This window comes from Melozone crissalis, unplaced genomic scaffold (assembly GCF_028551555.1).
Source record: "Melozone crissalis strain CALT ecotype California unplaced genomic scaffold, PUWL_Pcris_2 ptg000063l_1, whole genome shotgun sequence".
NCBI lineage: Eukaryota > Metazoa > Chordata > Aves > Passeriformes > Passerellidae > Melozone > Melozone crissalis.
The window spans coordinates 8,994,854-9,016,069 of NW_026535841.1; the positions used below are offsets into that span (position 1 = coordinate 8,994,854).

General features: G+C 44.2%; 1 protein-coding gene across 16 annotated transcripts in view; it reads right to left on the reverse strand.

The window, feature by feature from the left end:
* Positions 1-21,216, reverse strand: part of FBRSL1 (fibrosin like 1) — a 497,701-nt gene that overhangs the window by 258,541 nt on the left and 217,944 nt on the right. For 14 of the 16 annotated variants that reach the window (XM_054288699.1, XM_054288703.1, XM_054288694.1 and 11 more), the window contains one exon: positions 12,234-12,269. The exons of the other annotated variants lie outside the window; for them this stretch is intronic. In XM_054288699.1, the coding sequence (XP_054144674.1) occupies positions 12,234-12,269 (36 nt within the window). The remainder of the gene's footprint in view (positions 1-12,233; positions 12,270-21,216) is intronic. 16 annotated transcript variants of the gene reach the window in all.

Sequence of the window (21,216 nt, forward strand, 5' to 3'; positions counted from 1 at the left end):
AGGCTGAGCCAAACAACGTCAGCAGACTAAAGCATCTCTCATGCCTCCTGTACGGACGCACACCCTTACAAACACCCAGCCTTGATTTCAAAACCTGGACAAAAGCAGAGTTTCATCATGGTGACTGTTACAGCTACAGATCACACATCATATTGTGTGAATTCAGTGTGAAGCTTTGAGATGTGCAGGTATGGGGTGAGGCTGTGCTGATGGAGCCTGGCTGCCAAGCCCACCTTTACTTTAATTCCAAGGCCAGCAGGGAGGAAGGGGCTGGAATGCCCATGGCTGGTGTGAGTGGCATGAAGGCTTTGGACCAGCCACAGGAGCCTCTCTCCCATGGAAAAAACATCCCAGCCCCTTGCTCCAGCAGGAGGCAATGCCTTACCCACGCTTGCTCAATAGCAGCACAGCCACTACCAGGACAGGCACCTGCAGCATGGGGAGCTGGGCTGCAAGCTGTGGCCTGGGACAGAAGATGAAGGGCTTGGTTTAAAGAGAGGGGTGATCAGACAGGGACATGGGACAAGCAGCTCCTTGTATTTTAGGCACAAGACAAAAAAAAATTAGGTGGATCTTCCAAACTACCTCAACTATTTCAATAAATACTCAGCAAAACACTCTCCTATCTACACACCTGAGTACCACTACCCCATTTTAAGGCTAGAGACACTCAGGCACTGAAGCTCAGAGGAACCCACCCAAGGCTCTTTGAAAGTACTAATTTAAAATCTCATTTACTTAAGGTTTCTCTCTGAAATCCATTCTGATGCTGAAGTCTGCTCAGCAAGCACATGCCAAAAACAAACCAAGTGCCTTAAGTCATCCCAGGATATGACCACCTTCTCTGTTTAACCTTTGCAAGCCCTTGTCACAGTCACCATCACTTTGGCTTCAGATCAATCCAGGCTCATCAAACAGGCTACACTTTGAAAAGTGATTCATCACTTTGCATGCCCAAACTCCTGACAACATGACAGACTCAAGGAGGCCAAGTTTTCTAAAAATACAGAGCACGCTTCCTCAGAAAAGCCCGGTTCTCTCACACGTTTCAAGTTGTTCACCTCTGAATTTGAAGTGCCAAAGTAATTTTGGAAGATCTGCACGATAATGTTTCCTCAGTAAGAATTTACAGCTCTGCACACCACGGGCTGTACTTCACTCTGTGCACTGCGAGTCTGAGGCAGTGCTGTGGTCTGCAGTGGTAAAGGCGGGTTAACAGTTTTGAGGCTTTCAAGATAAGCAAAATTTCCCTTGACGTTGTAAACTCCTCAGGTGGTTAGAGACAACAGTTTCTGCTTTTTTGATGTCTTCTCAGAAAAGAGCTCACATAATTTTATCAGTTTCTGGGGTGACCATCAGATAACCAAGCTATTCCTGCCGGAACCACTCAATGCATCTCCCCCTTCCTGTCACTGGCAATCCACAAGACGACCAGGGGATTCGAGCTAACCACAGGGCTCACAACTTAACTGATTAAGTAGGTGGGAACTGATGCCAGCTCAGCTCAAAGTGTCTGTCTCTGCTAACCAGAAGCCAGCCGCAAGCTGTGGAGGGGAATGACCACAGATAACACACTGATACTGAAACCGTTTGGTGAAGCTGCAGCTTCCTGCTCGAGTGCTCTCGCAATCTCTTCGAAATGAATCTTCAGCAGGAAACTGGCTGCAGTTAAATGGGCTGTTTGGGTCCTCGTGTGGCGTCTATTGCTGCCTCTTGTCTTCAAGGGACCATTTATTATTCTCTCCTGCCCTCTTCCCCAGCTTTCTAGAAATGGACTGAATTAGGGCTCCTCAGAGAACAAGTCTTTAGAGGAAAGGAACGATATTTAGGCAAAGGCCGTGAGCATCCTGCACCGGTTACAGATCAGTGCCTGCCAGTTATACTGTAGCCTCGGGCATCTCCACTGTGACATACTAATCTTCCTGACTAGAGCTCCTTTTCTCTTAAACCAGGATGCTACTAGATGCTATTAAGCAGCTTTGGAAGAGACATGAATACATGGGGAAAATGTCTTCCGTGAACCGGTTTGATCTAACTTTAGTCACTAGTCTTACAACCTTGCTTGTGTCAGCACCTGCTCATATTTTGCTATGAGGAATGGTTGCAGAGAATGCCTTTTAGACAACTGATTTTTGAGATCAAATTTTGAATCTCTGGTTCATTACAAGTATCCCACCAAGTTTAGCTTCTGAGCTGTTCAATGCTGCTGCTACCCTGCAGGTGATGGCAGAATTCCATCAATCCAGTAAAACACATAAATGCTTTACCCAACTCAAATGCAACATTTTTTTCCTTTGGTGATTACCAACTGGTCTGAGAATGCTGCTGCACAAGTTCAAAGCACACACTACACAGTCTGTACCATCCTTCATCTACAGCACTCTAATTGCAACAGGATGTCCAAAAATTGTCCTGCTTTGATTAGCTAATTTCAAGGGCAGCATGAACCATTTCAACCCCGTGTCCAGAAAACCCAAGAACCACACATGACAGATTCTTAATCAACTCCAAAATTTCTTATTGTTTACAGATAACAAAGTACCAGTCTAAAAAAACTGAACTGAGGTTTGCAAGTACCCAGCAGCTACATCTAACATCTTCCCAAAACCTGCCAGTGTCCTGAGGCTTTCTGGTGAACACATGTGGTGAATTAATCAGACAAGAAAATTCCTCAGGATACTACTACACATCTAGGCTCTAAGTGTTCAGGCACACAAAGTCTTATCCATCATATAGCACAGAGATGAAATGCAGACAGTAAAGGTATGAATCAGGCCACATTCCTGTAGAAAGCACTGCAGCCATGTCCACAGTGATGTAACTGTATGCCAATTTTCCATCATTCTGGTTGCAAACCTCTAAATATTCACAACCAGAAGCACGGCATCTGGAAAAGTATCTATAAATAAAGCAGTTAATTCCATTAAAATCTAGATGTGATACCACTTGAGTGTGCAACTCAGCAGCACTGTGTAAGAATCGCTAGTGCTTGCTGGATTTTTTATTATATTTTTGAAACACATACTAACTCCATAATCAAAAGCAATTTTGAGCACAAAACTGACCTCAAGGTCACAAGACTCTATGGCAGCCTGTTCCCTTTCATTGGAAGTACATTGTACAGCCAGGACGACAGCACATCCACACCGGATGGGCCACGGGCTAATTAAAAAGCAGCTTTGGTGGTTGTATCTGTTCCCAGAGCAGGTTAGTAAACCAAACTTTATAACAAGCAATGAAACTGAAGGTGCTACAGAAGCAGACAATTCCCACAAAAACAAAGCAGAGCTCAGAGTGATGAAAATTGTTTTACTCAACCTCAATGCCTTTGAGTTTCTGACCTGTGACGAGCCGAGGAAAGAGAGAACAGCTACAATCATCTGAAAACTATGCTGAAACACAAGGTATTCTGAACTGGAACTCAAATATTTCTTAATTTAACACAAATTTTAGATACAGCAGTACTTGAATTTCAGAATTAAACCATTGACTCCCTGAAGGTATTTAATAAAACAAAGAGACAGGGAACAAGCAGAGAGTATTTGGCTGTACCACTCACCAAATGGTATTGCAAAGACCTCTCATCCCGGTGAGAGGATATTCCCATCTCACACCCAAGTTTCCATGGATTCATTGACATTTCTGCCCTTGCCCTGCATTCCCTGGCTTTCTAGAACTGCAGTTGGTCCTTTTGCATCATACAGGAAGGCTCTTCCACTTTTCATTTGTTATAAAGAGAAAGGACACCTTCTAAAATGTGACCAGCAGGTCATGGTGACTGAGGTTTGCGTTGACCATGAGTAGCTGTGATGCTGAAATGCTGAGGCAGCAGGAAGTGAAAACACTGACCCTATGTAGAAAACATCTCACAGGGTTTCCATTTGAATGCTCTTCTTCCAGCCATGCAAGCACTGCAGATCAGAAAGTGGCCCTGCACCAATTGTTCTGCTGTTACAGCAGGAGCTGAACAGTTCCTGGAAAGGCAGCCCAGAACCCCAGGCTGCTGCCTGAGCCACCTGCACAGGGACAGCAGCACGGAGCGCCTCTGCTCTCTCACCCCACAAGGGGTGGAGGAGAGCTGCCTTCCCACTGCAGAGCAACCACATGGCCCAGTATATTCACATTTTAGCAGCCAGCTCGATCGCATCCAGGCTGAAACACGAAGTGAGGAGAGAAACCTCAGCCTACAGCAGATTTCCACCCATTTGCAGCTTTCACAGCAGAGCCCCCACACCTTCAGCATGTTATCAAAAGTTTTCTTTGGTGTGAGAGCTGACTTAGGGTTGCATCTGTTGTTTTGCTAAATTAAAGTTGCATTTTTTGCCTTCTGTTAGGACAGGAAAGAAACTAAGGAACTCTCTCGCCTATAATAACAAATCCCAATTAAAAAAAAAAAAAAGGTGGCAAGGAAGAAATACAAGTGATGAAAGTGAGTAAAACCCACCAACCTACAGGAACCCTTCACTACTCTTTGGGTGAGCAGTGACTAGTTTTACCATCACCCAAAGAACTTACCCTCCCTAGACTATTTTATTTCAATATAGTTTAACACAGGGAAAACAATTTTGGGACTGATAAGGAATCAGGGTATTCCACTGAGCTGCACAATTAAATATTTATGATGCTTCAAGATGACAGGCAGTGTTCTCTAATGCCAATAACACCCACAAAGTTGATGCAATCGATCCCTTTTCCTTGATCTCTCTTGTTCACCAACTATCAAGGCCAACAAAACATGCTCATCTACAATTGCATTCTGCAGTGGCAATATTATTTCCTCTGCTACTCCCCTTACGTGACATGGTTTTGGGTGCAGTGAAATATGAGACAAAACAAGAGAGTGTGAACCCTTTTTCCACCCACCCCCGTGAGTTTCCTCTGAGGAACCCACAAAGGCACCCAGCAAAACAAGCACCAGTGCATGGGCAGCCCTCAGAAATGGACTATCTTAACCCTCTCTGTAATTATGAAACACAAAAAGTGCCCATTCTGACTGCACAAGACTATCAGAGAATTAAACAAAAATCAAAAGCAAATCCCCCAAGAGGCCCCACACTTAACCCCTGCCCACTGTGGTAGTTAGGTAAGGAGCCCTGATCCTAATCAGCTGTCTGCTTTAATCATCTTTTTGTTCGCTTTGGTAAAGGGAAAGGAAAGAGAGTTAAAACAAGGCAATAGATTCTAAGAAAAGAGAGTCATGAGAGCAAACAACAACGTGAAAACAGCTGAGACAGACAAGCAAATACCCTGCCCTGCTGCACAAAGAAAGCTCCAGCACGTATATGACACAACTGCTTCAGGACAGTCTTAATCAAAAAGGTCCAGAAATAAAGACCAGATATTCTCAAAATCCTCTGCCTTTCCTCTTCAGCAGGATGTAATCCTTTCCAGGCTGGTGAATTCAAGATGGATTTAGGACAAGTTTCCATTTTAGCGTGCAAGGCCGGTGACAGCGAGGTTATCCCAGCCCAAAAGCCAGGGAGCATTGGGAATTTCGGGGGATGCGTCTGTTTAACAATAGCGCCTTTCTAGTCAGATTAGAGCTCTGCTCCCCCCGGTGCCCCGGGCCGAGGGCAGCGGCAGGGAGATTAAAAACACGGGCAAAAATCACACACAAGTCATATGTGCCGTCCCTCGAGGGGCTCATGGTGTCAGCTGGCCGTGCCTCCTGCAGCTGGGGGGTTTATGGAAATCGGGATCAGCCCGTCCCGCTCCGGCCACAGGGACAAAGGGGCAGCCCCTCTGCCAAGGCCACTGCTCAGGCAGGGGGAACTCAGACAGAGAGGGCCCTTTGTGCTTGCTTATGGCTGTGGAGATGAGTGAAAATCCATGGGACTTTTCATCCTAATTAAAAGCAGAGGTCATCTAAGAAGAAACAGACTTTCAGAAAAAGGGAACTTCTAAAGGAAAATGTGTTGTAAGGAAGTTCATGGACTTCAATATTTGTAAAGCTGAAGTATGTAGTTTATTTATGTTTGTACTTCTGCTTAAGCTTTTCATGGGACGTTTCAAAAACCCTACAAAGAGCTCCCACGGATCTGGAATAAATGTGTACTAATTACTCAGCTCAATTTGAGCTCATGGCTTATGGGACAGTCCCTGGAGCCAAGGGTCCAGCTCCTCAGCTGGCTTACAGCAACCTGGCTCCATCCCACACAGCACTAAGAGCAAACAAAACTCTATTTATTCAGTGACCTCAGCTTGTCCAGGTGAATTCAAGCATGGGGATAGTTTTTGTGAAGTGAGGCTATTTAGGAACATGGGAAAAGAAAACCAGCAGAAGTTAAATGCTTTGGACTGATACCACCATTTTATTCCTGGCTCTCTAAAACTCCTGGTATCTTACAGGGAAAACGTCTTTCAAAATACTTTATGCTTCTATTCCATATTATTATTTTTCTATCTTTTTAAATCCTTTGTGCTGTCATTGCATTTGCAGGCCACACCACTTTTTAATAGTTCCTTTTTCTTTTCTCTGTCTTCAAAGAAGACAGAGTGTTGTTCCACCTGAAGGTGACTGATCTGCCATTCTTTTTCTTGTCCAGATGAAAAAGACAATTAGAGCCCCTCTCTTATGCTTGGCATCATGGCAAAAGGAGATTGATACTTATTTTGGAATTAATACTCCTTTATTCATAAATCTTGAGCAGAAAGTCTTGCTCACATTGCCAGCCCACAGGCACATCATTATAGGAAATACATATTAAATTCAGTTTTATCATTTACCTTTGGCTCCAGCTCAAGGAGTTTTAGAGTCATAACAAGAGCCTTGTTTCCAATATTGATTTTTGGCACAGAAAAATGCTAATTTATCACAGGTCCTAAAATACAATGAATTTTCCAGCCCAGCCAAGAAACCTTACCCACCTAGAGAAGATATTTTTCATTAGTGTGTGACAGAGCAGCAGGTGGAAAAACCCTGTTTGTCACAATTCCAATGTGCCTCTGGTCACTGAGCGTGCTTCCACACCATGAGGGAAGCACGCTCAGGAATTCCCAAACAGAAGTATGACATGCCTCATTGCAATAATTTTTTTATCTTTATGTAGAAATTTATCCTTCTCAGGACATCAGTTTCTCCATGGCCATCTCAAAGATGTCAAGGTATATAATCATTCTAGAGATCCAAGTGGGAAATGGTACTGACTCAAGGTCTGTACAGAAAAAATGCTGCTCAAGGTACTTTTCCAAGTGATAATTTGGTTCCAACCCAACAGCACAAGAACATCCTTGAAGCACAGAGTGATTGGGGAATGCTGGTGGTGAGATCTTCAGTGAGCCCTGTAACCTCTGCACCACAGGCACAAACCTGCCCATGCTCACACCAAGGATTCCTGGCCTGAGAGCAGCCTCCTTAGCAGGCACCATCTGCTTCAGGGTTTCACAGACCTGCACTGAGCTGGCACAGAACTGAGAGAAGCCATGGAAAGAGCTTTACAGGGGATATAAACCTGCAGAGTCAACAGTTCCTCCGCTGACGACTTTCCAACACTTTGCAGCCATTTGTACCTGTCCTCCCTCCTACTGAGGTGGGCACTATCTCTGAGATGCAAACCAGGGGAATGCAGCTCAGAACTGGCTGGCCAAGCAAGTGCACTCATGGGCACGAGACAAAGAGATCTGACAGGGCAGGGTGGTTGTGGGCAGCTCTGTTGGGCAACAGCCCCAGTGTACAGCAACACTGAGCACACAGCACAGGAGAGGGGTCCTGCATGGCTGTACAGATCTTTGCCAGCAAAGATCCAAACTGGCTGGGAAGTTCAACAGTGAACAAGTTCAAAAATGAACAAGATCATTTGAGAGAACAGCCAGGAAGGGGCAGACTGGGGTCCAGGCAGACAGTGCAGTGCTCAAAGCCCACCCAGTCCTCTCCTGAGTCACCTCAGGTTCAGCTTCACCCAGGGGATGAGATAATTTCTCATGCTACATCACCAAGCAGGAGGCATGAAGGTTGCAGACAGCACTGAGTGACTCTGGATGGCTCAAGGGTCTCTGCAAGCCTTATGGTGTTCTGCACATTTCTCTCTATCCACGAGCTCCAGCCTGAGTTATCTGAGACGCTGGTTTCCTGCGCTCAACAAGGAAGATGTAAAATCAACAGAATTTGATCAGCTGCCAGGGATTTGACTAGGCTACAAAGACTTTGATATTCTACAGAAGCTCAGAATAAAAATCAGCTGCTGCTGTAGCCAAGTGTATGTTACTGTTTTTATTTAAAAAAAAAAAAAAAACCCTTTCAAGAACAAATAAAACCAAACAAAGACGTCTCATCCTCCTGTACTTTTGTTCCAAGGCACACTCAGACAGGTTGGCTCACTGGCTATCCATTTGCCATATGCTTTCACGTTTATTCTTTCATTCACTCCCATATTTTACCCCCTTCCAGTTCAGAAGACGAACAGCTGCACAGATGCTCTATAAATAAACTACATAATTTATTGGAAGAGGTTTTTTGTTTATTTTTTTAAGCTACCACATATTCCCCAGCTCTATCCTTTTCCATCCTCTCTACAAAACTGAGTCAAATTCAGCTGCAGCCTGGGTTTGTCTCTACAGCGTGCTCAACCTTATAAACAACTGCAACTTTTTAGCCATTAATAACAAACTGTGTGTATTATCTTCTATTCATTGTAACTACTTTATAATGATGTTTGGTTCTAAGTTAACTACCAGAAAAAAAGCCTGACAAATATCCACAGGGCGGATATGTATCCGTGATGTAGAGAAACCTCAACTAGTTCTAACTCTGATTCTCTGTGTACTTTTTAACAAATCAGTGCATTTTCAGGTAGACAGGCCTCTCATCCTGTAACCAAAAAGGGAATCTGTTTTGTCTGCTCAGAAGACAGACAGACCTCTCTGACTAAAATCACTAATCTCGTTTGTGCATGCAGGAAATGTGACAAATGGCTGGAGTAGTTTATCACACAAATGTAACCATCAAGTCATAGAGGGAATGAGATATTAACCTCCATAAACAAACTCGTGTTCCATTTCTCAGCACAGCGGAAGTATACATTTAGTGAGATAAGGATATGAAACACATGCTGCTGAGGAGAGAAAGAGCTGCAGCAGCAGCACAGACACAGAAATGTCTTGTCCTATCCCAGTAAAAGCAAATGCCATTTGAAAATTAATTTTGGGAAATCGTGTTTTAAGAGGTTTTGTCTGTGTACAGGAGACTCTGAAACTATGTGCCAGGGCACTGTTACTGCTGGTTTTGAGGCTCAAATTAAATCTAGGTGCAATACTATCAAATCTAGGTACATCTGAAGTTCATCAGATGTAACTTCAATGAGATCAAAATTTCACAGCTATTTCAAGCATTCTCCTTATTTAGACACCTAATGTTCCATGGGAAGCCTGAAGTCAAGGAAGTTGCTGATATATCCAACCCTCAGGAGTTAAGTTACTCAGACACTTGTACTTAGTTTTCTTCCTGCCTGTAGCTCCAGAGTATGCACTTCATGGATGAGGCATTTGCTGATGTTTTTCACCAGTGAGCCTGCTCTGACTGCCTGGACAGGCCTTGATGGCTCAGCTGGATGAGCCAAACCTTGGACCAAGATTTTTTCATGCAAGATTCCTACTGTAGGTTTTAAGTTCTCTCTCGGCAAATGCTCATTTCCTTAAAACGTGCATTTTCTACAAATGTTTCTGAAATCAAACATCTCTGCAAGGACAGCTGACGCAAGTGAATGGAGCAGAGTGGGGATTCAGAACGAGGTAATTAAAATTGAGCACGCACAAAATAGTTTGTGGTATTTAAACAGCTGCCGATGGAAGCCAGTACAAGAACTTCACCAAGTAACGATACAGATCATCATTCCACAACACAGCTATCAGGAGGAACACCCAGCACAGCAGTGTCTCCAGCATTCCTCCTGCTGCCACTGCTTTCACCATGTCTGGGGAACAGCCCATCCCATGTAAACAGGGGCAGAGCCAAAACAGTGACAAAGTTTCATAGACAGCTGCTTTCGTGAGAAAATGAGAACTCTTATAGATGTTATGGACAAGTCCTGCTGTTGGGCCAGTGGTCTGGATCTGGTGGTTTGAACATCTCTGTGCTACCTGCAAGAATCAGCTTCCCATGGGAGTTTGGGCCAATGGAAGTGGCAGTCTCTGGCTTTTGCTAAATCAAATTAGAGCAGCATCAGAGTCTTGGGGGAAGCAGCCAGCCTCAAGAGCTGGCACATGGTGGGGCAGAAGACAGTTTAACAGGGAAAATGACAATCCATAAACAATAGCAATGCCATTTCACACTACCCATGATGTCAAAATACTGCCCTGGCATGCAGAAAGCTCTTACCTCCCTTGAGAAGTTATGGGTTGGCAAAATAAGAGAACCTTGTGCCCACACATGCACAGAGAAGGAGCTAGTAATTTTCTCAAAATCATTTCTCTGAGAAACAAAAGTAAATTTCTGAATAGCCAGCAATGGAAGAAAACAGTCCTATGATTTATTGGCCTTGAGACTCTGAGAAGAATTCTTTGGCCTTTTTCCATTACGATTTTGCAACCTATGTTATAGCCACTGGGAAATTGTTTAGCTCCCAAACCAGGCACTCAGTCATAAAATCTGTGAAGATGATTCATTATTATTTATGTGGTGCCATGGGCATGCATGGCATTTTACAGACAAATAGAAGATAAAGCATCTGCCTTTAGAAGCTTAGGTGAATCTGATTCTCCAAGTGTATGGAAAGCAGCACTTAATGGGTCCTAGAGCAAACATTCCTCATCCCTCAATGAATTAAGCAATGATACTCACCTGGGATACTGCAGGATACTCAGTAAACATATAACTACTGTCTAAAAATTCATTACATTATTTCATTAAAAATGTGAGGGACTTTTCAAGTCATATGTTATTTTGTAATGGTTTTATGATGAAAATGTACTTAATCTTGTATTATGAATTTCTGATAATATGCACGATAGCATGGGACAGTGTTGCTATGAAACTGGACCATAAATTCTGCACTGCCTGGCAATTTTTTCTCTTTGTGCACTGGGTAGGAGCTCAGCAAGCTCCATCACCCTAAACTTACAACATAAATTATTGAAAGTAAATAATTCTGGTGATTATAGTAAAAAGAAATGTGTTCTAGGCCTCCACATCAACTTCCTGAATTACATAAAATCCACCCTTGTTCTGGCTCTACAGAGAATGAGCAGCTTTAACTCTTGGTATGAAACAGTTTGGGACCACTCACCTAGAGGGCAAAACTTTATCATGGCAGAGTTGTGAAAACAGCAATGACTGTCAATCAGTGCAGGCAGGAGTTGTTTGCTGGACTGAGGAATCCATGTTCAGATTTGCATATACCTTCATCTAGAACCTTTGCACTCCACATGACTTACTGTCTGAACAAGCAGGGCATCATATCTCCCCACCATACATTTGTTTTGAGAGTCAGATATAATGTGATTCCAGGAATTTTCACGTTGACTTTGCTAAGCCTCTCACACCCTCTCCTATTTCTGTATTACTCAGTCATGTCTGTGCCTGCCTTTTGGGACAGCTGAGCAGAAAATGTACCCAAAACAAACAAATTAATCCACCTCTACATGAAGAAATGTCATTATTGCACACACAAATAAGGTACATATGAACAGAAAAGGACAATTAAACATGTCTGGTACATTGCACACACGGGCAGACGTGTCCTGACCCTGTAACACCACCCTCAAACATTGTGGCACTCCTGTGAAGGAACCATCAGCAACACCCTCCCCTGAAAACAAGCGAGCTTGTTTTGTAACTCAGAGGCTTGTAAATAAGAGAATATTGACTTTCATGTTGTTTACAATGGTGAGGGCTGCAATTCTTTGTAAAATGGGAGTAATTGTGTATTTGATTCTTGTATTAATACACAAATGAAAACATGTATGGGGCGGGAGGAGAGGAGGAAATCATCTCCTGCTGGTGTTGAAAACTCTCTCCACTCAGGTCTAGTAATTCTCCAGAGGGGACTATCTAGCTGCAATACACCATCAACTGGCCAAAAAAACCCTCCCTATAAGTACAATATTAAATTAAGAAGCCCCCAGGCTCTTAATGCACTCCCACATGTCAGGGCTGTCCCCTGCCAGGTGCATGACAGCCCCGTGCTCTCACCCTGTTTCTGTTCTGCATTTCTTCCATGGCAGTGGCTGTGCAATAGGGAGTGCAAACCTCTGCAATCAACATCAACAGAAGTGAAAGAATTAGCTGTAAAATGACTTACGGAGTAGCCTCTTCCTGAAAGCGATTGAGCAGAACTCTGTGGGAGGAAACAATATGCCACAGTAAGTAATGCAAGAGATTCTGTGTAATGTAAGATAAGAATCATTTTGCTATTCCCTCCCCCAGCCCAGTATTCCTTAGGGGAAAACTCCACAACCTCAAATGAACTCCTGCTACTCTGTGTGCTGCCACAGGGGTAACAGGCAGAGAGCACATCCAGGGGAGGGCTCTGGGGCTATTTCAGGCAGGGTTTCATAAGCCAGAGCAGGGCTTCAACAGCTCCTCCTGACCAAGGTAAAGCTCTCAGCGTGGGACACATCTTCAGAGCAGCAGGACACACACTTTGAGCCATCCCTCTCTTCAGGACATGACAGCACCTTCCTAGGAACAGCACGCACACGTGAGGATGCTCTCCAGAACCAGGCTGGCACATTTTGCCTCATCGACTCCAACTCTCAATCATGTAACCAAATATCCCACTTTCCATTCCCCTCCATGAATCTGTGCGCCTCCAGCCTTCACTGCGGCAGCATTACCATATGACAACTCTATCTGAAATAACAATAGCAGCAAAGCACTAATTTATCATCTCTCAGAGCTTTAATAAGCACTCTGTCCCTTTTGAATAAGTTAAATTACATTGTTTACTCCTGCTCTTCATTTCAGCTCCTCCTGCTCCTTTCTCTACCACATCCTTACCTCTTTCACATGCTGCCAAATCATTTGGTTCTTTTCCTTCTCATTACACCAGTTCCAGTCACTTGGATCCCTTTCCTCTCTCTACAACCAAAGACTGTTGAGCTGCTGGGTTTTTGCTGGCAGTGGCTTTCTCCAAGCAGCTAAATGAATTCCACCTCTAGCTCCAGCTGCTGCTATATGCCTTCTTTTCGGAAATTAAAAAGGAGCCAGGAACACACGACACCGCATAACCCAGCAAGTACTCTGCAGGCCAATTTCCAAGTGTGATTTATAATCATGATGCCCTCACTACATGATTTTATTAAACAAGATCCAGGGAGTCTTAGCAGTCCTGTTTCTAAGACTGATGTTGTAGTGGGTACCAAAAATACCGAATTGTTGCAGGCTGATGGTGAGGATTATTTTGTCTTTTTGCAGCAGTGCCAGAAGTTATCACGTTACTAAATCAGCACAGCACAATACCCCAAAGAGATTGATGCAAACTGATTGCAAATACTTGTAATTTTTCACCAGCAAGATAACAGTCCCTTTGTACTAGCAGTTTGAAAGCCTTTTGATCAGAGGATACCTAGATATACACAGGAAACCTTTTCCAGACTCCTGCTCTCAGTGGAACACACAACTGTCTGTTGCTCTGCCCATGCCAGCTCCGTGCCACTGTCTGTGCCTCTGACACCAGACAGGCAACTCCCCAGCCAAGTGCCCATGGAGAACAGCTCCCAAAGCCAAGAAGAGACAAGAGCAAAGTCCTACAATTATGGGGGTGTGGGAGGAGGGCTCCCTGTTAACCCTCTCAGTGCCACACAGAAGGAAAGATGTGACCCAGCTCTTACACACAGGGCTGCAGCCAAGGAGTGACTGGGTGCCAGTCCCCAGCCCTGGCATGCTACACCTGCACCTCTGTGCTGCTGGGAAGGGACAGCTCCCACAGGGGAGCCTGAGGCACCAACAACACTGATAACAGCATCTGAGTTCCCACCCTCTGCATATTGCACACAGATATGGCCACCGCCTTCAAACATTACAAAAAAATGGGATTTATTTATAAACCTCCTAAATATAAACTGCCCAGAAATAAAGCTACAGACCAGTGAAATGAAGGGCAGTGGCATTTACCTCTATTTTTGAGAAGCTATGATAAACTTATCCCTCTCTCTACATACTCTATACCCCAAAGTACTCATGGAATTCAGCCTTGTATAGAAAAAGGTTAATAACAACATCCTGCTATCTACATAAGTATGCCAAACAGCTGAACACAATTATGTGTTCCAACACTTTGGAGAGCTTGACCAGGCAGTTCACCTAAAGTAAACACAGAAATGATGTGGAGGCAAATTACCTGCTTGGAAAGGCGGGAGAAGGAAAGGAAAAAGGGTGGAAGTTCTCACTCCAGCCCTCCATCAACTGAGATTTAACCAAGAATGACAAGGTCTAACAAATTGGAAATAATAACCAAAAACAGAAACAAGAGGTTTCATTAGAAGCTTCTCTCTAGGGGAACAGCCTCAGAGCATTTTCACTCTCACAGTTATTTTCCATCTTTAAGCTTTGTGCAAACGCAAAATGTTTTCCTGGGATGGAGCAGACTCTTGGACAACAAACTCAAGCACACTAACAACAGACCTGCTTTTCTTAAGACAACTTTCAGGCATCCCAAGCTGTCCAAGAACCCCAGGAATCTGCAGACCATTGATTTAAAACCACGGAGTAGAAAACAATAAAACCAGTTGTTGGGTAAAGTGCTACATCAGAAATAATGAAAACTGAATGGCAATTGACTCTGGTATTTTTCACATCCAAGAGCCTCTTCTCTCTGAAAAGTTTTAACATCAAATTTCCTGAAAAATCAGTGGTGAAAAAGGGTGGGGTTTTCCCCCTCCCTCAGAATTTTTCTTGCATATATAAAATTAGTAACCGGTGAATACTTTGGAGTCAACTCATAAAATCTTTTCCAACAATTAGGTTCATGCATAATCCCACATTCTCCAGGGCTGTCTGCATGCATTTTTCTGCACATCTAACAAACCACTATTGCTTTTTTGGTTAACTGGGAACACTGCAGCTCTTTAGGCAGATCCATACCAATTGTCACATGTAGCAATTCTGAAAAAAACCCAGCTAATATCAGCTACAAGTGCCAGAGCAGAAAGGTTTGCATGCAACTGTGATGGATGTTCCTAAAGAAAAAAATCTTTGGGGGTTAATACAAACATGGCTCAGTCCGTATGTCTCTATATCAAGATCAAATAATGAGAAAAGTAATCAATTGTGGCTGCAAATATAAGAAATCTTAGTGGAAGTTTAACTTGGCATGTACCCAACGCTGAAGAAACCTCCTTTCACAGTGAATGAGTGCTTGTCTGGCAGGAGTAATTACTGGGGCAAGCCTTCAGCTGGAACAACTCACCCAGGCTCTTACCTACAAGGACAGGAGCACTTACATGGAGGGCTGTCACACAACTCTCACTCTCCAAAGAGGCTCTTTGCTGGCTTGGCCAATTTTCCCCTTGTCAGAAGGGCCTCGAGCAGCAGGGGATGATGGTGCCCGTGGTACCCAGCCAGCCACATCCCCTTGGTGCTGCTCCCACAGCACAGCACCTGCCTGGGAGCTCACCTGAGACTGACACCCAAACCAGCACCCAAGAATGCTCAGCTCTGGCCCTCAAACACTGCCTGGAGAAACCACAGCAGGCAGGAAGGGGCTGACAAACACAGAGCTCAAAGCCAGGACTGTGACCCCACCCAGGCAGACACTGAATCCCAGAGCTCTGCTCCAGCTGCACAGCAACCCCGAGCAGAGCCTCAGGGAGGGCAGCAGCCTCTCTGCCTGCTGAGCACCAGCTCCTGCCTCTTCCAGGGCTGTCTGGAATGCCCAGCCTTCCTAGGCGAGACTGTTATTAGTTAGGGGCAAAATGAGTATGGTCTGTGCATTTAATGATGCAGAAGTGGAGCTGCACTGCTAGGTGGCATTTGTGCATAAAGATAAATGGCTTATAATATTTTGCAGATGATGTGCTCTTTTACAACTAAAGATTTTTGGTTCCTTTTAAGCCCAAGGTTAAAAACAAAACCAGACAGCACAGACAAGACATTTCAGTTATGTCACAGAGTGAATTATTTCTACCCTGGGATAGCTCTCATGTTAATTACACTGGATATAAAAAAAAATACACCTTTCTGGAAGCAAAGGCAAAATCTTATTGCATAAAAATTCTACTACCCCCCCACTGATGACCTTGAGAGCTTGAGTTACACTGCTATCTGCAGCTGTATTTAAAAGATTTCTTTCTTTCTTTGTGATAAAAATGGCAACTACAATTTAGAAAAGAAAATAATGAGAAAATCTCACCAATAACCTGCAGCAGGTTTTCCAAGATTGTCTATTAAATTGACAGAAAAAGTTATTTCCCTTATATAAATAAAAGCATGGCCTTCCACTGCTCTCATGATGCGAAAGAAATTAAGACACCCTCTGTTCAGTTTCTTAAAGCTATTGGGTTACTTATTGAACTCCAAAGACAGCAGGAAGGGCTTTAAAATCCAGTAATAATCAAGGTAAAAGGGCACCTCAAGCCAATTCCCCACTCTTTCTCAATGGGTCAGGCAGGTTTCAAGTTGAATCTTTTGTGTCCTTGATATAAAACCTAAGTACAAGGGGATTAGTTAAAAGCAGGTGATGGCAGCACGACCACAAAACTCGTTTGTAGTGCTCCCTTCCATCCTCTTTGGCTAAAGGACACAGATTAACATATTCCAGAAATGTCAAGAGTTCATTCCTGCTTTTATGACATGTGCCATTTCATTGGCTGAAGCCAGGAGTGTGTCAAGTACCTCCAAACCAGCAGCTGAAATGGCTGTTTTCAGCCAATAGCTATTCCCATGTGCCACAGGACAGTCCCAAAACAGCCTCCAGCCACTGCTGTTAATGCCATCCTTGTGTTAGTGTGGAAACTGAGGCAGGAAAAGACTCAAATGTGCCCAGTGGCACCTGAGGAGGGAACTGAGGCAGAATTCCCAGCTCCTACTTAGTGCTAAATCACAGGCCCAAGCTTATCATATGGCCCACTGCAAAAGCCTGATTTGCTTGGTTAGCACTCAGCAGAGGTAATCAACAGTATGTACAGAGAGATCTGATTTTGAATTCTGCTTTATAGCATTTCAGGATGACACTCACCTCAGCTGCACCCAATTCCACAGTCAGGGCAGAAGCACCAGGAATTGGATGTGTTTACCCTCCCCTTCGTCATTTATAGAGCACTCAACAACAGAATATGGGTTTAGCTTAGAATACTGGGGAAGTCTCATATTTCCTTCCCAAACAAATCCCTTATAAAACTCAAATATCTTGGAATGAGAAGGGTAAGAGGAGAGGAGGGCAAAAAGAGCCAAGGGCAGGAGATATGCCAGACCTTAACACAGAGACCCTTAATGCAATTAATTTCCACAGCCACACTCCTGCCTGCTGATACAATGAGTTCAATTGCCATGGCAAAGGTCACCAGTGCATCTGATGTTCCCTGAGATTGGAACCTGGACCTGACAAGATAACCACAACACGTGATGAACAATCTGCATGCCCTGCAATGCCTGAATGTGCTCCTTCTTGAATTCACTGACTTTATTCTGTTGGATAAACAGCGAGTGCTATGCTTAGAAACACTGCAAAACCAGTCTGGTAGGATAAGGTCTGAACATCTGTAACTGGCTTGATAAGTTACAGAACAGCTTCCTCACAAGACACTTTTATCCCTACAGCTGATGGCTGCAGACAGCAGAAGGAAAGATGCTCATTGACCAGGAATGAACAAACTGAGTGCAGTTAGCCAGAAACAACAGGAAAAGACCTCACAGAAATGCACAGAACCTACAGGAGTGCTGCTCCCATTCAAACCATCACTTCTGCCAGCTTCACAAAACTCCTCCAGACTTTCTTTCTTCCTAAGTACCCCTCACTGAAACTTTGTGCCAGTCATTAGAACTTAAATTTCTGCTGAAGCCATTTCCACTCAAGCATTTGGGGTTTTGTAGGATGCAGAGAAAAGCAGACAGCATGCTGAAGGGATGGGCATTTTTGTCTCCAGAAGAATGGCATTTGCAAGGTTTCATGATATATTTCATGATATATCCATGTATATTCAAACCAGCTTCCCAAGAGTCATGGTTTGTGGAAGGGGTGGTAAAACTATCCTGTTGCTAAGTCTTTTTAACTAGAACAGTCTTACTCCACTCTTCACTCTGCAGATCAGATCCCAGTGTGTCACACATGGGGAACAATGGACAGCACATGCCACAAAGAGTTTGCAGCCCACACATTATCACCCCAGGCCTTCCAGAAACTCCTTCAATGAGCTCTGTGACACCCCTGACCACGGCTCTGAGGTCCCCCTGCCACCCTGCCAGAGCCAAGAGCAGGCATCCCACACGCACCAAAGCTTACAGTGTGGATAAATGTGGAGCTGTGGTGTGACTGTGGTCTGATCCTCACTTCAGAGGCTCATCTGATCGTGCTTCTGGCAAGGTACTTCAGCCTGAGGCACACAGGAGGGACCTGCAGCTTTGTACCTTGCTGCTGCTCTAATCCCCGTGCCCCAGGAGGGGAAACGTGGGACAGGGAGTAGGAGGGAAGGGGGAGGCAGTGCCTGTGATGGCACACAAAGAAAAGCAGATCACAGTCAACTGCCTGAATTAGAAATCACACAAGTTATTTTGTATTCATCTACCAGAGAGAGAATTTTATATCTAGCCTATACAATATGCTAAACACTTATCAAAGAACATTTAGAGAGAGGAAAATCTCTGCATTTCCTAAAAGACTGCTTTTCGTTTATTACGTTTAAAGAAAAACAAACAAACATATGAGGATAGGATGATGAAAAATTAGAAAAGATAGCCTGGGGGATGAGAGGAAAAGGCTCTCAACAACTTAGCTGCAGTGCTTGCTGGTTTTGTGCACAGCTGAAGCCAATCCCTTGAAAAGGAGAGTTTTGACTCTTAAGTGGCCAGCACCTCTTGCAACATATTTCCTAATCAGCGAGTATTTATGGTCGATATTTTATATTTCCAATTTCCCCCTAAGGGCTCCTGAGAAAGCAGCACACCTGCCAACCTTTTCAGCTGGGCCAATAATTGCCAATTTGCTCTTTGCCTTAGTATATCACTCAATTTAGCCCTGGCTGTGCCCTGCATACATCCTCATTCATCTCTGTGCCCCCATGACAATTAGAGTGTTAGCTTCAGCTAACTAGGGCAACTATTCTACTAGGGTTGGAAGACAATTATTAGTCTATTTTCCCATCTTGTGGCAACAAAATTGAGAATCCATGACAATTACATTCAGCAATTCTGCACTCTGCCGCCTGTTCCCCCTCCTTGCCCCCACCTTCCGAATATTTCAAATTATCACAGCTCTACTACCACATTCAAATTTTCCATGTTCACAGGGAGTGAGGCTTCTATTTAAATGATAATGAGGGACGATCCATTCAATTTAGTGAGGGAGAAAATCCATTAAAAAGCAGGCAGTTCTTAAGCTGATGGGTCAAGAAAAAGATAAAACCCCTTTTTTCAAGCCATTATACAAGGCTCTGTGTGGATTTTTGGACTGCTCAGGACATCAGAAAAGATTAGGACAATTATGGAACATGGGGAAAACCAAAACAAAATGCCCAAGCTTTCCACTTTTACTTGGGTCAACACAACAAAATAGCAATATGGCTTATCTGGCTCTTAATTCTCTGGCAACTTCCAATTACCTCGCACTGAAAGGCAGCAGAGGAAAATCCCATTTTGGAGAAAGGCTGTTGACTCTGTTTTGGTTGTAGAAGACCTGAGAGTACATGTGTAACAAGGATGTTGGCTCTGTAGTAATTTTTAACGGAATTTTACATCTACACTGGGAACATAAGCAAGTGGCAGATTCCCATCTCCTCTCTGCACCACAAAACCTGGTCTAAAACTTCACTGTTTTTCTGCTCTGAAGTTTCATCATCCCAAAGAAGAGCCCAGCCTCAACAAATCAAACCTCTGCAGCCAGAGATGATTTCACTAAATCATAATAAGCATTTTTTTCCCTCAATGACCCATAATAAATGGCACTTGGTGTAATGTCTGGAAAGACTTACTACACAAGCCAGACAATTACTGTCTCACCATGAAATTGTATCATTCTCTCCCCACAGAATTTTTACTTGTGGCAAGGAAGGAGCAAAATGCTCTGGGTTTCATAGTGGATGAACCAATGGCTGTTTGCGTGTGTGTGTATGTGCACAACATAATCAATCATTTGCCTCAGTTTTCTTTAGAGTGCAATTATTTCACCACAGACCAGGCCACCTCTTGACTTCACGGTCCATTAGAGACTAATGACATGCATTAATGTAAATAAAGAACAACTTGCTGCCATCCCACTGAACAATTCACCTCAAGGAACAAATGGCACAGAGGGGCTGAGCTGCTCAGAACAGCACCTCTGAAACGGGGACCAGGGAAGCTGGAGGGAGATCTAGTGCTCCTGAGATGGCACCGCTACAGCTGACACTGTGATAGGCACATTCCCCACCACACCTGCCCTGCAGCAGCCAGACCTGTCACCTCCTGCCTCATTCACTGCATTGTTCACCCCATTAGTGGGGAAAGGCAGCGCAGAGAGAGTCCTGAAGGCCAAACTCACCAAGGAACAGCCCAGGTGCCTCCTGCTGCAGAGCATCCACCTGCAGGGGCACTGCTGCGTGCTGGAGCCTCTGTAACCACCAGCCTTGAGGAAACACCATCCCTGCCTTCCCTGGACATCCCGACTGCCCTGTGCTCCTGATCCTGAGGACATGCAAGGAGTTGTGCCCACTCCAGTGTTTAAACTGTGTGCTGGGACACACAGCTCCAGAGCCAACAGGGACCAAGTGTGGCTGGACAGAAAATCCTGCAGGTATCAACAGTCATTTGAATCTTGTTGTCTCCTCTCCCTTTCCCTGCTCCCTCTCTACAGTGAGAGAACCAGTCTGCCTCCTCATCCCTTTGCACAGAAATGGGGAAAACCATCTGATTGCACCCCTGGGACTTGCTAAGACTTTGAGACAGTCGCTAAACAGGCTGCAGAACATGTACCAGTACGTGAGGCAGTGTTATATGTAATTAAAGCTAAATTGCACTCATCAAATAACGAACGAAGAGCATTCTGTGATTCATGAACCTTACTTTTCAAACTGTTTAATTACTAATTTGAAAAATTCTCATTTGCCATGGGTCGCCAGGTCACGAGAGCAGCTTCAGCAAAGCTCTGAAGTGTG